Below are 18,149 nucleotides of genomic sequence, written 5' to 3'. Positions count from 1 at the left end.
GAGAGAGAGAGAGAGAGAGACAGAGAGAGGGAGACAGAGAGAGACAGAGAAAGAGGGAGACAGAGAGAGGGAGACAGAGAGAGTGAGACAGAGAGAGAGAGAAAGAGACAGAGAGAGAGAGAGAAAGATACAGAGAAAGAGACAGAGAGAGAGAGACAGAGAGAGACAGAGAAAAAGGGAGACAGAGAGAGGGAGACAGAGAGAGGGACAGAGAGAGAGAGACAGAGAGAGAGAGAGGGAGACAGAGAGAGGGAGGCAGAGAGAGGGAGAGAGACAGATCAAGGGAGAGATACACAGAGAAAGAGAGACAGAAAGAGAAACAGATGAAGAGAGAGAGACAGAGAGAGAGGGAGAGAGAGAGAGGGAGACAGAGAGAGACAGAGAGAGAGACAGAGAAAGAGACAGAGACAGAGAGAGGGAGACAGAGAGAGTGAGACAGAGAGAGAGAGAAAGAGACAGAGAGAGAGAGAGAAAGATACAGAGAAAGAGACAGAGAGAGAGAGAGACAGAGAGAGACAGAGATAAAGGGAGACAGAGAGAGGGAGACAGAGAGAGGGAGACAGAGAGAGGGAGACAGAGAGAGGGAGACAGAGAGGGACAGAGAGAGAGAGACAGAGAGAGAGAGAGAAAGAGACAGAGAGAGAGAGACAGAGAGAGAGGGAGACAGAGAGAGGGAGAGAGACAGATCAAGGGAGAGAGACACAGAAAGAGAAACAGATGAAGAGAGAGAGACAGAGCGAAAGAGAGGCAGAGAGAGAGAGACAGAATGAGAGGTGGAGGGAGGATATAAAGAGAAAGACAGAGTGACAGAGCGAGACAGAGAGAAAGAGAGGGAGGGCCATTGTCAGAAAGAGTGAGGAAGAGGCAGCAAAACATTGGGTCAGAGATTGTGAAAGACATGATAGTGAGGGACACAGAGAGGGAGAGATAGAGACAGAGAGGGACACAGAGAGGGAGAGATAGAGAGAGAGAGGGACAGAGAGAGGGAGAGATAGAGAGAGAGAGGGACAGAGAGAGGGAGACAGAGAGAGAGAGAGAGGGAGAGAGAGAGAGAGACAGAGAGAGACAGAGAGAGAGACAGAGAGAGAGACAGAGAGAGAGACAGAGAGAGAGACAGAGAAAGAGACAGAGAGAAAGAGACAGAGAGAGAGAGACAGAGAGAGACAGAGAAAGAGGGAGACAGAGAGAGGGAGACAGAGAGAAAGAGACAGAGAGAGAGAGAAAGAGACAGAGAGAGAGAGAGACAGACAGAGAAAGAGGGAGACAGAGAGAGGGAGACAGAGAGAGGGAGACAGAGAGAGGGAGACAGAGAGAGTGAGACAGAGAGAGAGAGACAGAGAGAGAGAGAGAAAGAGACAGAGAGAGAGAGACAGAGAGAGAGGGAGACAGAGAGAGGGAGACAGAGAAAGGGAGACAGAGAGAGGGAGAGAGACAGATCAAGGGAGAGATACACAGAGAAAGAGAGACAGAAAGAGAAACAGATGAAGAGAGAGAGACAGAGCGAAAGAGAGGCAGAGAGAGAGAGACAGAATGAGAGGTGGAGGGAGAATATAAAGAGAAAGACAGAGTGACAGAGCGAGACAGAGAGAAAGAGAGGGAGGGCCATTGTCAGAAAGAGTGAGGAAGAGGCAGCAAAACATTGGATCAGAGATTGTGAAAGACATGATAGTGAGGGACACAGAGAGGGAGAGATAGAGACAGAGAGGGACACAGAGAGGGAGAGATAGCGAGAGAGAGGGACAGAGAGAGGGAGAGATAGAGACAGAGAGAAAGAATAAATCACTGATTAGAATCAAACCTGAAACAGGACTTGAAAATATTATTAAAAATATGTATCTGACCCCGTGCTGTACCTGTCCTGGGAGTGTTTGATGGGGACAGTGTAGAGGGAGCTTTACTCTGTATCTAACCCCGTGCTGTACCTGTCCTGGGAGTGTTTGATGGGGACATTGCAGAGGGAGCTTTACTCTGTATCTAACCCCGTGCTGTACCTGTCCTGGGAGTGTTAGATGTGGACAGTGTAGAGGGAGATTTACTCTGTATCTAACCCCGTGCTGTACCTGTCCTGGGAGTGTTTGATGGGGACAGGGTAGAGGGAGATTTACTCTGTATCTAACCCCGTGCTGTACCTGTCCTGGGAGTGTTTGATGGGGACAGTGTAGAGGGAGATTTACTCTGTATCTAACCCCGTGCTGTACCTGTCCTGGGAGTGTTTGATGGGGACAGTGTGGAGGGAGATTTACTCTGTATCTAACCCCGTGCTGTACCTGTCCTGGGAGTGTTTGATGGGGACAGTGTAGAGGGAGCTTTACTCTGTATCTAACCCCGTGCTGTACCTGTCCTGGGAGTGTTTGATGGGGACAGTGTAGAGGGAGCTTTACTCTGTATCTAACCCCGTGCTGTACCTGTCCTGGGAGTGTTTGATGGGGACATTGCAGAGGGAGCTTTACTCTGTATCTAACCCCGTGCTGTACCTGTCCTGGGAGTGTTAGATGTGGACAGTGTAGAGGGAGATTTACTCTGTATCTAACCCCGTGCTGTACCTGTCCTGGGAGTGTTTGATGGGGACAGGGTAGAGGGAGATTTACTCTGTATCTAACCCCGTGCTGTACCTGTCCTGGGAGTGTTTGATGGGGACAGTGTAGAGGGAGATTTACTCTGTATCTAACCCCGTGCTGTACCTGTCCTGGGAGTGTTTGATGGGGACAGTGTGGAGGGAGATTTACTCTGTATCTAACCCCGTGCTGTACCTGTCCTGGGAGTGTTTGATGGGGACAGTGTAGAGGGAGCTTTACTCTGTATCTAACCCCGTGCTGTACCTGTCCTGGGAGTGTTAGATGTGGACAGTGTAGAGGGAGATTTACTCTGTATCTAACCCCGTGCTGTACCTGTCCTGGGAGTGTTTGATGGGGACAGGGTAGAGGGAGATTTACTCTGTATCTAACCCCGTGCTGTACCTGTCCTGGGAGTGTTTGATGGGGACAGTGTAGAGGGAGATTTACTCTGTATCTAACCCCGTGCTGTACCTGTCCTGGGAGAGTTTGATGGGGACAGGGTAGAGGGAGATTTACTCTGTATCTAACCCCGTGCTGTGGGTGTATTTTTTAACAACGTGTTCTGACCTGTTCTGGAGTCCGCGCCATGTCTCTGGTGGTGTCCCGGTGGTCGGTCAGTGGGATGGGTGGGGGCAGTGTTCTCTGACCAGGACCCGATATCCTCTCTCGCCCGGTGTAGCGCAGGCTGCTGTTGAGGCTGTAGCGGAAGGATCCAATCTGGTAGGCCGGCTCCATGTGGTTCTCCGTCACTGACCTCAGGCTGTAGCGATGGCTGCCAAAGGCGGGCGGGGGGACCATCAGCTCACCGTTGGCGGCCCTTAGGTCCCGGGAGCTGGTCCCCAGCTGTGGCTGCATGTCCCTGAGCGGCACCTCCTGCAGTATCGGCTCCTGCTCCAGCTGCTCGGTCCGAGGGAGGGAAGAGGTGGTCAAAAGTGAGGCACAGGCTCAGCGAGGAGATTGGAAACTCGCCCTCCGCCCCACACCGCCCATAACCGCGACCCCACTCACCAAACCCCCTCCAACCACCGCCGTCCGCGCACACACGAACCCCCCAAAACCCTCGTCCCCTATCCCGGCGCCAACCCTCGAACTCACGTCGTTCTCCCGACTCCCTCCGGCATCCTGAAGCCGGGCGTCCACCGAGGCCGACATGGAGTTACATCGCCGGATGGAGGGCTGGCGAGACATGGTGGAGATCTCCTCCCTGCCGAGAGAAACCAGCGGCTGTGTGAGGCCCCGAGCGATCGCCAACCCCACATCACCTCCTGCACATCTCCCTCCGCTCGTCCCTCCCTCCGCGCGTCCCTCCCTCCGCGCGTCCCTCCCTCCGCGCGTCCCTCCCTCCGCGCGTCCCTCCCTCCGCGCGTCCCTCCCTCCGCCCGTCCCTCCCTCCGCCCGTCCCTCTCTCGCTCGTCCCTCTCTCGCTCATCCCTCCCTCCGCTCATCCCTCTCTCCGCTCATCCATCCCTCCGCTCATCCCTCTCTCGCTCATCCATCCCTCCGCTCATCCCTCCCTCCGCTCATCCCTCCCTCCGCTCAACCCTCTCTCGCTCATCCCTCTCTCGCTCATCCCTCTCTCTGCTCATCCCTCTCTCCGCTCATCCCTCCCTCGCTCATCCCTCTCTCCGCTCATCCCTCCCTCGCTCATCCCTCCCTCCGCTCATCCCTCCCTCCGCTAATCCTTCTCTCGCTCATCCCTCCCTCCGCTCATCCCTCCCTCCCCTAATCCTTCTCTCGCTCATCCCACCCTCCGCAGATCCCTCCCTCCGCTCATCCCTCTCTCACTCATCCCTCCCTCTGCTCATCCCTCTCTCGCTCATCCCTCCCTCGCTCATCCCTCTCTCCGCTCATCCCTCCCTCCGCTCATCCCTCCCTCCGCTCATCCCTCCCTCGGCTCATCCCTCCCTCCGCTCATCCCTCCCTCCGCTAATCCTTCTCTCGCTCATCCCTCCCTCCGCAGATCCCTCCCTCCGCTCATCCCTCTCTCGCTCATCCCTCCCTCCGCTCATCCCTCCCTCCGCTCATCCCTCCCTCCGCTCATCCCTCCCTCCGCTCATCCCTCCCTCCGCTCATCCCTCTCTCCGCTCATCCCTCTCTCGCGCATCCCTCTCTCGATCATCCCTCCCTCACTCATCCCTCCCTCCGCTCATCCCTTCCTCACTCATCCCTCCCTCCGCTCATCCCTCTCTGGCTCATCCCTCTCTGGCTCATCCCTCCCTCTGCTCATCCCTCCCTCTCTCATCCCTCCCTCGCTCATCCCTCTCTTGCTCATCCCTCTCTCGCTTGCCTTCTCCGTCTCTCTCATCTACGCTTACCTCACTCAATGCAAATACAAACATCCCTCCACTCAATCCAACTACAAACATCCCTCCACTCAATCCAAATACAAACATCCCTCCACACAATCCAACTACAAACATCCCTCCACTCAATCCAACTACAAACATCCCTCCCCTCAATCCAAATACAAACATCCCTCCACTCAATCCAACTACAAACATCCCTCCACTCAATCCAAATACAAACATCCCTCCCCTCAATCCAACTACAAACATCCCTCCCCTCAATCCAAATACAAACATCCCTCCCCTCAATCCAAATACAAACATCCCTCCCCTCAATCGAAATACAAACATCCCTCCACTCAATCCAACTACAAACATCCCTCCACTCAATCCAAATACAAACATCCCTCCACTCAATCCAACTACAAACATCCCTCCACTCAATCCAAATACAAACATCCCTCCACTCAATCCAAATACAAACATCCCTCCACTCAATCCAAATACAAACATCCCTCCCCTCAATCCAAATACAAACATCCCTCCACTCAATCCAAATACAAACATCCCTCCACTCAATCCAAATACAAACATCCCTCCACTCAATCCAAATACAAACATCCCTCCCCTCAATCCAACTACAAACATCCCTCCACTCAATCCAAATACAAACATCCCTCCCCTCAATCCAAATACAAACATCCCTCCACTCAATCTAAATACAAACATCCCTCCACTCAATCCAAATACAAACATCCCTCCCCTCAATCCAAATACAAACATCCCTCCACTCAATCCAGATACAAACATCCCTCCACTCAATCCAAATACAAACATCCCTCCACTCAATCCAACTACAAACATCCCTCCCCTCAATCCAATTACAAACATCCCTCCACTCAATCCAAATACAAACATCCCTCCCCTCAATCCAAATACAAACATCCCTCCACTCAATCCAGATACAAACATCCCTCCACTCAATCCAAATACAAACATCCCTCCACTCAATCCAACTACAAACATCCCTCCCCTCAATCCAACTACAAACATCTCTCCACTCAATCCAAATACAAACATCCCTCCACTCAATCCAAACTCGCAAAGGACAATGGAGAGATCTCTCTAGTCTGTGTGCACTGAGGGGTGATGGACCCAACCAGCGGATATGGAGATACAAAGCAGCAATGGTGAGCGGGAATGGTGAGCAAGCCTTGGAGGGGCTGAATGGCCTTCCCCTGAATCATGACCCTCCGGGGGCATCCCAGCTCTGAAGAAAGAATAACTGAATGAGGGCTTACAGTTTGACCACCATCTCCTGAGTCTTCTTCTTATGATAGCGATTCACAAAGACAACGGCAGCCACGAGAGTGATGAGGAGCAAGAGGCCAACGGCTCCGATCGCCACGAAGGCCATGGAAAGCATGTTCACACCGCCAGCGGTGTTGTCTGGGGCATGAGGAGAGAGAGGAAGAGTCACACAGTAAATCGGAACGGGGTGAGATGCAGAGGAAGGGTTTTCCATGGGGATGTATGTTAGGTGTCGGAGGGGAACGCAGGATTCACAGGGTGGGACTCACCGGTTATTTTAATGTCGGTCTGCCCAGTCCGGCTCCCAATCATGTTGGTTGCTTCACAAACGTAGGTTCCAGCATCTTCGATGGACAGTGAACCACGGAAGAACAGTCTCTTGCCCCGTGTAACACTGCTGTTGGGCAAGGAACCGTCCAATCTAAAGGGCAACATCAGGAGACGGAAAATGTGAATAATTCCACAGATTTACAACCATAATCATCTTCCCATTCCTTCCCACTGTCCACAATCCCGATGGACCCAAACCCCTTCCCATTCACTCCCACTGGCCACAATCCCAATGGACCCAAACCCCTTCCCATTCACTCCCACTGTCCACAATCCCAATGGACCCAAACCCTTTCCCATTCATTCCCACTGTCCACAATCCCAATGGACCCAAACCCCATCCCATTCACTCCCACAGTCCACAATCCCAATGGACCCAAACCCCTTCCCATTCACTCCCACTGTCCACAATCCCAATGGACACAAACCCCTTCCCATTCACTCCCACTGTCCACAATCCCAATGGAACCAAACCCCTTCCCATTCACTCCCACTGTCCACAATCCCAATGGACCCAAACCCCTTCCCATTCACTCCCACTGTCCACAATCCCAATGGAACCAAAACCCTTCCCTTTGACTCCCACTGTCCACAATCACAATGGACCCAAACCCCTTCCTATTCACTCCCACTGTCCACAATCCCAATGGACCCAAACCCCTTCCCATTCATTCCCACTGTCCACAATCCCAATTGACCCAAACCCTTTCCCATTCACTCCCACTGTCCACAATCCCAATGGATCCAAAGCCCTTCCCATTCACTCCCACTGTCCACAATCCCAATGGAACCAAACCCCTTCCCATTCACTATCACTGTCCACAATCCCAATGGATCAAACCCCTTCCCATTCACTCCCACTGTCCACAATCCCAATGGAACCAAACCCCTTGACATTCACTCCCACTGTCCACAATCCCAATGGACCCAAACCCCTTCCCATTCACTCCCACTGTCCACAATCCCAATGGAACCAAAACCCTTCCCATTGACTCCCACTGTCCACAATCACAATGGACCCAAACCCCTTCCTATTCACTCCCACTGTCCACAATCCCAATGGACCCAAACCCCTTCCCATTCATTCCCACTGTCCACAATCCCAATTGACCCAAACCCTTTCCCATTCACTCCCACTGTCCACAATCCCAATGGATCCAAACCTATTCCTAGTTCACTCCCACTGTCCACAATCCCAATGGATCCAAACCTATTCCTAGTTCACTCCCACTGTCCACAATCCCAATGGTTCCAAACCTATTCCTAGTTCACTCCCACTGTACACAATCCCAATGGACCCAAAACCTTTCCCATTCAATCCCACTGACCACAATCCCAATGGACCCAAACCCTTTCCCATAAACTCCCACTGTCCACAATCCCAATGCACCCAAACCTCTTCCCATTCACTCCCACTTTCCATAATCCCAATGGACCCAAAGCCCTTCCCATTCACTCCCACTGTCCACAATCCCAATGGACCCAAACCCCTTCCCATTCACTCCCACTGTACACAATCCCAATGGACACAAACCCCTTCCCATTCACTCCCACTGTACACAATCCCAATGGACCTAAACCCCTTCCCATTCACTCCCACTGTCCACAATCCCAATGGACACAAACCCCTTCCCATTCACTCCCACTGTCCACAATCCCAATGGACCCAAACCCCTTCCCATTCACTCCCACTTTCCACAATCCCAATGGACCCAAACCCCTTCCCATTCACTCTCACTGTCCACAATCCCAATGCACCCAAACCCCTTCCCATTCACTCCCACTTTCCACAATCCCAATGGACCCAAACCCCTTCCCATTCACTCCCACTGTCCACAATCCCAATGGACCCAAACCACTTCCCATTCACTCCCATTGTCCAAAATCCCAATGGACCCAAACCCCTTCCCATTCACACGCACTGTGCAGAATCCCAATGGACCCAAACCCATTCCAGCTCACTCCCACTGTCGACAATCCCAATGGACCCAAACCCCTTCCCATTCACTCCCACTGTCCACAATCCCAATGGACCCAAACCCCTTCCCATTCACTCCCACTGTCCACAATCCCAATGGACCCAAACCCCTTCCCATTCACTCCCACTTTCCACAATCCCAATGGACCCAAACCCCTTCCCATTCACTCTCACTGTCCACAATCCCAATGCACCCAAACCCCTTCCCATTCACTCCCACTTTCCACAATCCCAATGGACCCAAACCCCTTCCCATTCACTCCCACTGTCCACAATCCCAATGGACCCAAACCACTTCCCATTCACTCCCATTGTCCAAAATCCCAATGGACCCAAACCCCTTCCCATTCACACGCACTGTGCAGAATCCCAATGGACCCAAACCCATTCCAGCTCACTCCCACTGTCGACAATCCCAATGGACCCAAACCCCTTCCCATTCACTCCCACTGTCCACAATCCCAATGGACCCAAACCCCTTCCCATTCACTCCCACTGTCCACAATCCCAATGGACCCAAACCCATTCCAGCTCACTCCCACTGTCCACAATCTCAATGGACCCAAACCCCTTTCCATTCACTCCCACTGTCCACAATCCCAATGGACCCAAACCACTTCCCATTCACTCCCACTGTCCACAATCCCAATGGACGCCAGCCCCTTCCCATTCACTGCCACTGTCCACAATCCCAATGGACCCAAACCCCTTCCCATTCACTCCCACTGTCCACAATCCCAATGGACCCAAACCCCTTCCCATTCACTCACAATGTACAAGATCCCAAAAGGACTTTCACCTGCTCCAAACAATGCCATTGGCTGGAGGATTCCCGTTCTCCTCACAGGTAAGTTCGGCGTTTTCCATCCCCACATACCAGTCATTCGAGGATTTGCGGATGGTGACTTCTGGAACATCTGCCGGAAGGAAGGTGGGAGATCCATCAAAAGATAAAGGATGGGCAGGAAGGAAAGAGAATTCCCAGTCTCCCAAATTAGATACAGAAAAAAGCTCCATCTACCCTGTCCCCATCAAACACTCCCAGGACAGGTACAGCACGGGGTTAGATACAGAGTAAAGCTCCGTCTACACTGTCCCCATCAAACACTCCCAGGACAGGTACAGCACGGGGTTAGATACAGACCAATGGTCACTCTACACTGTCCCCATCAAACACTCCCAGGACAGGTACTGCACAGGGTTAGATACAGAGTAAATCTCCCTCTAAACTGAGCCCATCAAACACTCCCAGGACAGGTACATCATGGGGTTAGAAACAGAATAAATCTCCCTCAACACTGTCCCCATCAAACACTCCCAGGACAGGTACAGCACGGGGTTAGATACAGAGTAAATCTGCTTCTACACTGTCCCCATCAAACACTCCCAGGACAGGTACTGCAAGGGGTTAAAAACAGAGTAAAGTTCCCTCTACACTGTCACCATCAAACACTCCAAGGACAGGTACAGCACGGGGTTAGATACAGAGGAAATCTCCCTCCACACTGTCCCCATCAAACACTCCCAGGACTTGTACTGCACGAGGTTAGACACAGAGTAAATCTCACTCTACACTGTCCCCATAAACCACTCCCAGGACAGGTACAGCACGGGGTTAGATACAGAGTAAAGCTCCCTCTACACTGTCCCCATCAAAAACTCCCAGGACAGGTACAGTACGCGGTAAGATACAGAGAAAAGCTCCCTCTACACTGTCCCCATCAAAAACTCCCAGGACAGGTATAGCACAGGGTTAGATACAGAGTAAAGCTCCCTCTACACTGTCCCCATCAAACACTCCCAGGTCATGTACAGCACGGGGTTAGATACAGAGTAAAGCTCCCTCTACACTGTCCCCATCAAAAACTCCCAGGACAGGTACAGTACGCGGTAAGATACAGAGAAAAGCTCCCTCTACACTGTCCCCAGCAAAAACTCCCAGGACAGGTATAGCACAGGGTTAGATACAGAGTAAAGCTCCCTCTACACTGTCCCCATCAAACACTCCCAGGACAAGTACAGCACAGAGTTAGATAGAGAATAAATCTCCTTCTATACTGTCCCCATCAAACACTCCCAGGGCAGGTACAGCACGGGGTTAGATACAGAGTAAAGCTCCCACTACACTGTCCCCATCAAAACTCCCAGGATAGGAACCGCACAGGTTAAGATAGAGAGTGAAGCTCCCTTTACACTGTCCCCACCAAACACTCCCAGGACAGGTGCAGCACGGGGTTAGATACAGAGTAAATCTCCCTCAAAAATATCCCCATCAGACACTCCCAGGACAGGTATAGAACAGGGTAAGATACAGAGTAAATCTCATTCTACACTGTCCCTATCAAACACTCCCAGGGCAGTTACAGCACGGGGTTAGATACAGAGTAAAGCTCCCTCTACACTGTCCCCATCAAACACTCCCAGGACAGGTACAGCAAAGAGTTAGATACAGAGTAAAGCTCCCTCTACACTGTCCCCATCAAACACTCCCAGGACAGGTACAGCACGGGGTTAGATACAGAGTAAATCTCCCTCTACACTGTCGCCAGCAAACACTCCCAGGACAGGTACAGCACGGGGTTAGATACAGAGCAAATCTCCCTCTACACTGTCCCCATCAAACACTCCCAGGACAGGTACAGCACGCGGTTAGATACATAGTAAATCTCCCACTACATTGTCCCCATCAAACACTCCCAGGACAGGTACAGCACGGGTTAGATACAGAGTAAAGCTCCCTCTACACTGTACCCATCAAACACTCCCAAGACAGGTACAGCACGGGGTTAGATACAGAGCAAAGCTCCCCCTACACTGACCCATCAAACACTCCCAGGACAGGAACAGCACGGGGTTAGATACAGAGTAAATCTCCCTCTACACCGTCCCAATCAAACACTCCCAGGGCAGGTACAGCAGGGGGTTAGATACAGCGTAATTCTCCCACTACACTGTCCCCATTAAACACTCCCAGGACAGGTACAGCACGGGGTTAGATACAGAGTAAAGCTCCCTCTACACTGTCCCCATCAAACACTCCCAGGACAGGTACAGCACGGGGTTAGATACAGAGTAAAGCTCCCTCTACACTGTCCCCATCAAACTCTCCTAGGACAGGTAAAGCACGGGGTTAGATACAGAGTAAAGCACCCTCTACACTGTCCCCATCAAACTCTCCTAGGACAGGTACAGCACGGGGTTCGATACAGAGTAAAGCTCCCTCTACACTGTCCCCATCAAACACTCCCAGGACAGGTACAGCAGGGGTTAGATACAGAGTAAAGCTCCCTCTACACTGTCCTCTTCAAACACTCCCAGGACAGGTATAGCAAAGGGTAAGATACAGAGTAAAGATCCCGCTAAACTGTCCCCATCAAACACTCCCCGGACATGTACAGCACGGGGTTAGTTACAGAGTAAATCTCCCTCTACACTGTCCCCATCAAACACTCCCAGGACAGGTACAGCACGGGGTAAGATACAGAGTAAAGCTCCCTCTGCACTGTCCTCATCAAACGCTCCCAGGACAGGTACATAACGGGGTTAGATAGAGAGTAAAGCTCTCTCTACACTGTCCTCATCAAACGCTCCCAGGACAGGTACATCACGGGGTTAGAAACAGAGTAAATCGCCCTCTACACTGTCCCCATCAAACACTCCCAGGACAGGTACAGCAGGGGGTTAGATACAGCGTAATTCACCCTCTACACCGTCTCAAGCAAACACTCCCAGGAGAGGTACAGCACAGGGTTAGATACAGAGTAAATCTCCCTCTACACTGTCCTCATCAGACACTCCCAGGACAGGTACAGCACAGGGTTAGATACAGAGTAAAGCTCCCTCCATACTGTCCCCATCAGCACTCCCAGGACAGGTACAGCACGGGGTTAGATACAGAGTAAAGCTCCCTCTTTACTGTACCCATCAAACACTCCCAGGACAAGTACAGCCCGGGGATAGATAAAGAGTAAATCTGCCCCTACAATTTCCCAACAAACACTTCCAGAACAGGTGCAGCAGGGGGTTAGATACAGCGTAATTCTCCCTCTACACTGTCCCCATCAAAAACTCCCAGGACAGGTACAGCACGGGGTTAGATACAGAGTAAAGCTCCCTCTACACTGAACCCATCAAACACTCCCAGGGTAGTTACAGCACGGGGTTAGATACAGAGTAAAGCTCCCTCTACACTGTCCCCATCAAACTCTCCTAGGACAGGTACAGCACGGGGTTAGATACAGAGTAAAGCTCCCTCTACACTGTCCCCATCAAACTCTCCCAGGACAGGTACAGCACGGGGTTCGATACAGAGTAAAGCTCCCTCTACACTGTCCCCATCAAATACTCCCAGGACAGGTACAGCAGGGGTTAGATACAGAGTAAAGCTCCCTCTACACTGTCCCCATCAAACTATCCTAGGACAGGTACAGCACGGGGTTAGATACAGAGTAAATCTCCCTCTACACTGTCCCCATCAAACTATCCTAGGACAGGTACAGCACGGGGTTAGATACAGAGTAAAGCTCCCTCTACACTGTCCCCATCAAACTCTCCTAGGACAGGTACAGCACGGGGTTAGATACAGAGTAAAGCTCCCTCTACACTGTCCCCATCAAACTCTCCTAGGACAGGTACAGCACGGGGTTAGATACAGAGTAAATCTCCCTCTACACTGTCCCCATCAAACTCTCCCAGGACAGGTACAGCACGGGGTTCGATACAGAGTAAAGCTCCCTCTACACTGTCTCCATCAAACACTCCCAGGACAGGTACAGCAGGGGTTAGATACAGAGTAAAGCTCCCTCTACACTGTCCCCATAAAACTATCCTAGGACAGGTACAGCACGGGGTTAGATACAGAGTAAATCTCCCTCTACACTGTCCCCATCAAACACTACCAGGACAGGTACAGCACGGGGTTAGATACAGAGTAAATCTCCCTCTACACTGTCCCCATCAAACACTCCCAGGACAGGTACAGCACGGGGTTAGATACAGAGGAAATCGCCCTCTACACTGTACCTATCAGACACTCCCAGGACAGGTACAGCACGGGGTTGGATACAGAGTAAATCTATCTCGACACTGTCCCCATCAAACACTCCCAGGACAGGTACAGCACGGGGTTAGATACAGAGTAAAGCTCCCTCTACACTGACCCATCAAACACTCCCAGTACAGGTACAGCACGGGGTTAGATACAGAGTAAAGCTCCCTCTACACTGTCCCCATCAAACTATCCTAGGACAGGTACAGCACGGGGTTAGATACAGAGTAAATCTCCCTCTACACTGTCCCCATCAAACACTCCCAGGACAGGTACAGCACGGGGTTAGATACAGAGTAAAGCTCCCTCTACACTGTCCCCATCAAACTCTCCTAGGACAGGTATAGCAAAGGGTAAGATACAGAGTAAAGATCCCTTTAAACTGTCCCCATCAAACACTCCCAGGACATGTACAGCACGGGGTTAGATACAGAGTAAATCTCCCTCTACACTATCCCCATCCAACACTCCCAGAACAGGTATAGCAAAGGGTAAGATACAGAGTAAAGATCCCTTTAAACTGTCCCCATCAAACACTCCCAGGACATGTACAGCACGGGGTTAGATACAGAGTAAAGCTCTCTCTAGTCTGTCCTCATCAAACGCTCCCAGAACAGGTACAGCACGGGGTTAGATACAGAGCAAATCTCCCTCTACACTGTCCTCATCAGACACTCCCAGGACAGGTACAGCACGGGGTTAGATACAGAGCAAATCTCCCTCTACACTGTCCCCATCAAACACTCCCAGGACAGGTACAGCATGGGGTTAGATACAGAGTAAATCTCCCTCTACACTGTCCCCATCAAACACTCCCAGGACAGGTACAGCACGGGGTTAGATACAGAGGAAATCGCCCTCTACACTGTACCTATCAGACACTCCCAGGACAGGTACAGCACGGGGTTGGATACAGAGTAAATCTATCTCGACACTGTCCCCATCAAACACTCCCAGGACAGGTACAGCACGGGGTTAGATACAGAGTAAAGCTCCCTCTACACTGACCCATCAAACACTCCCAGTACAGGTACAGCACGGGGTTAGATACAGAGTAAAGCTCCCTCTACACTGACCCATCAAACACTCCCAGTACAGGTACAGCACGGGGTTAGATACAGAGTAAATCTCCCTCTACACTGTCCCCATCAAACACTCCCAGGACAGGTACAGCACGGGGTTAGATACAGAGTAATTCTCCCTCTACACTGTCCCCATCAAAAACTCCCAGGACAGGTACAGAACGGGGTTAGATACAGAGTAAAGCTCCCTCTACACTGACCCCATCAAACACTCCCAGGGTAGGTACAGCACGGGGTTAGATACAGAGTAAAGCTCCCTCTACACTGTCCCCATCAAACTCTCCTAGGACAGGTACAGCACGGGGTTAGATACAGAGTAAAGCTCCCTCTACACTGCCCCCATCAAACTCTCCTAGGACAGGTACAGCACGGGGTTCGATACAGAGTAAAGCTCCCTCTACACTGTCCCAATCAAACACTCCCAGGACAGGTACAGCAGGGGTTAGATACAGAGTAAAGCTCCCTCTACACTGTCCCCATCAAACTATCCTAGGACAGGTACAGCACGGGGTTAGATACAGAGTAAATCTCCCTCTACACTGTCCCCATCAAACACTCCCAGGACAGGTACAGCACGGGGTTAGATACAGAGTAAAGCTCCCTCTACACTGTCCCCATCAAACTCTCCTAGGACAGGTATAGCAAAGGGTAAGATACAGAGTAAAGATCCCTTTAAACTGTCCCCATCAAACACTCCCAGGACATGTACAGCACGGGGTTAGATACAGAGTAAATCTCCCTCTACACTATCCCCATCCAACACTCCCAGAACAGGTATAGCAAAGGGTAAGATACAGAGTAAAGATCCCTTTAAACTGTCCCCATCAAACACTCCCAGGACATGTACAGCACGGGGTTAGATACAGAGTAAAGCTCTCTCTAGTCTGTCCTCATCAAACGCTCCCAGGACAGGTACAGCACGGGGTTAGATACAGAGCAAATCTCCCTCTACACTGTCCTCATCAGACACTCCCAGGACAGGTACAGCACGGGGTTAGATACAGAGCAAATCTCCCTCTACACTGTCCCCATCAAACACTCCCAGGACAGGTACAGCATGGGGTTAGATACAGAGTAAAACTCCCTCTACACTGTCCCCATCAAACACTCCCAGGACAGGTACAGCACAGGGTTAGATACAGAGTAAAGCTCCCTCCATACTGTCCCCATCAGCACTCCCAGGACAGGTACAGCACGGGGTTAGATACAGAGTAAAGCTCCCTCTTTACTGTCCCCATCAAACACTCCCAGGACATGTACAGCCCGGGGATAGATAAAGAGTAAATCTGCCCCTACAATGTCCCAATCAAACACTTCCAGGACAGGTACAGCAGGGGGTTAGATACAGCGTAATTCTCCCTCTACACTGTCCCCATCAAAAACTCCCAGGACAGGTACAGCACGGGGTTAGATACAGAGTAAAGCTCCCTCGACACTGACCCCATCAAACACTCCCAGGGTAGGTACAGCACGGGGTTAGATACAGAGTAAAGCTCCCTCTACACTGTCCCCATCAAACTCTCCTAGGACTGGTACAGCACGGGGTTAGATACAGAGTAAAGCTCCCTCTACACTGTCCCCATCAAACTCTCCTAGGACAGGTACAGCACGGGGTTCGATACAGAGTAAAGCTCCCTCTACACTGTCCCCATCAAATACTCCCAGGACAGGTACAGCAGGGGTTAGATACAGAGTAAAGCTCCCTCTACACTGTCCCCATCAAACTATCCTAGGACAGGTACAGCACGGGGTTAGATACAGAGTAAATCTCCCTCTACACTGTCCGCATCAAACACTCCCAGGACAGGTACAGCACGGGGTTAGATACAGAGTAAATCTCCCTCTACACTGTCCCCATCAAACACTCCCAGGACAGGTACAGCACGGGGTTAGATACAGAGGAAATCGCCCTCTACACTGTACCTATCAGACACTCCCAGGACAGGTACAGCACGGGGTTAGATACAGAGTAAATCTATCTCGACACTGTCTCCATCAAACACTCCCAGGACAGGTACAGCAGGGGTTAGATACAGAGTAAAGCTCCCTCTACACTGTCCCCATCAAACTATCCTAGGACAGGTACAGCACGGGGTTAGATACAGAGTAAATCTCCCTCTACACTGTCCCCATCAAACACTCCCAGGACAGGTACAGCACGGGGTTAGATACAGAGTAAATCTCCCTCTACACTGTCCCCATCAAACACTCCCAGGACAGGTACAGCACGGGGTTAGATACAGAGGAAATCGCCCTCTACACTGTACCTATCAGACACTCCCAGGACAGGTACAGCACGGGGTTGGATACAGAGTAAATCTATCTCGACACTGTCCCCATCAAACACTCCCAGGACAGGTACAGCACGGGGTTAGATACAGAGTAAAGCTCCCTCTACACTGTCCTCATCAGACACTCCCAGGACAGGTACAGCACGGGGTTAGATACAGAGTAAATCTCCCTCTACACTGTCCCCATCAAACACTCCCAGGACAGGTACAGCACGGGGTTAGATACAGTGTAATTCTCCCTCTACTCTGTCCCCATCAAAAACTCCCAGGACAGGTACAGCACGGGGTTAGATACAGAGTAAAGCTCCCTCTACACTGACCCCATCAAACACTCCCAGGGTAGGTACAGCACGGGGTTAGATACAGAGTAAAGCTCCCTCTACACTGTCCCCATCAAACTCTCCTAGGACAGGTACAGCACGGGGTTAGATACAGAGTAAAGCTCCCTCTACACTGCCCCCATCAAACTCTCCTAGGACAGGTACAGCACGGGGTTCGATACAGAGTAAAGCTCCCTCTACACTGTCCCAATCAAACACTCCCAGGACAGGTACAGCAGGGGTTAGATACAGAGTAAAGCTCCCTCTACACTGTCCCCATCAAACTATCCTAGGACAGGTACAGCACGGGGTTAGATACAGAGTAAATCTCCCTCTACACTGTCCCCATCAAACACTCCCAGGACAGGTACAGCACGGGGTTAGATACAGAGTAAAGCTCCCTCTACACTGTCCCCATCAAACTCTCCTAGGACAGGTATAGCAAAGGGTAAGATACAGAGTAAAGATCCCTTTAAACTGTCCCCATCAAACACTCCCAGGACATGTACAGCACGGGGTTAGATACAGAGTAAATCTCCCTCTACACTATCCCCATCCAACACTCCCAGAACAGGTATAGCAAAGGGTAAGATACAGAGTAAAGATCCCTTTAAACTGTCCCCATCAAACACTCCCAGGACATGTACAGCACGGGGTTAGATACAGAGTAAAGCTCTCTCTAGTCTGTCCTCATCAAACGCTCCCAGGACAGGTACAGCACAGGGTTAGATACAGAGCAAATCTCCCTCTACACTGTCCTCATCAGACACTCCCAGGACAGGTACAGCACGGGGTTAGATACAGAGCAAATCTCCCTCTACACTGTCCCCATCAAACACTCCCAGGACAGGTACAGCATGCGGTTAGATACAGAGTAAAACTCCCTCTACACTGTCCCCATCAAACACTCCCAGGACAGGTACAGCACAGGGTTAGATACAGAGTAAAGC

At 51.3% G+C, this 18,149-nt stretch overlaps 1 protein-coding gene across 1 annotated transcript in view; it reads right to left on the bottom strand.

The window, feature by feature from the left end:
* Positions 1-3,122: 3,122 nt before the first annotated feature.
* The window catches only part of LOC144678007 (nectin-4-like), a gene marked incomplete at its 3' end in the record, with an annotated part of 23,392 nt that continues 8,365 nt past the window's right edge, over positions 3,123-18,149 (bottom strand). The window contains exons 3-7 of the mRNA XM_078537939.1: positions 9,259-9,376; positions 6,421-6,572; positions 6,142-6,289; positions 3,651-3,759; positions 3,123-3,452 (exon numbers count right to left, since the gene is read on the bottom strand). Of these exons, the coding sequence (XP_078394065.1) occupies positions 3,123-3,452; positions 3,651-3,759; positions 6,142-6,289; positions 6,421-6,572; positions 9,259-9,376 (857 nt within the window). The remainder of the gene's footprint in view (positions 3,453-3,650; positions 3,760-6,141; positions 6,290-6,420; positions 6,573-9,258; positions 9,377-18,149) is intronic.

This window comes from Cetorhinus maximus, unplaced genomic scaffold, assembly GCF_964194155.1.
Source record: "Cetorhinus maximus unplaced genomic scaffold, sCetMax3.hap1.1 HAP1_SCAFFOLD_3409, whole genome shotgun sequence".
NCBI lineage: Eukaryota > Metazoa > Chordata > Chondrichthyes > Lamniformes > Cetorhinidae > Cetorhinus > Cetorhinus maximus.
Note: the sequence above shows the minus strand (reverse complement) of the source record. Positions and strands in the feature narration are given on the sequence as shown.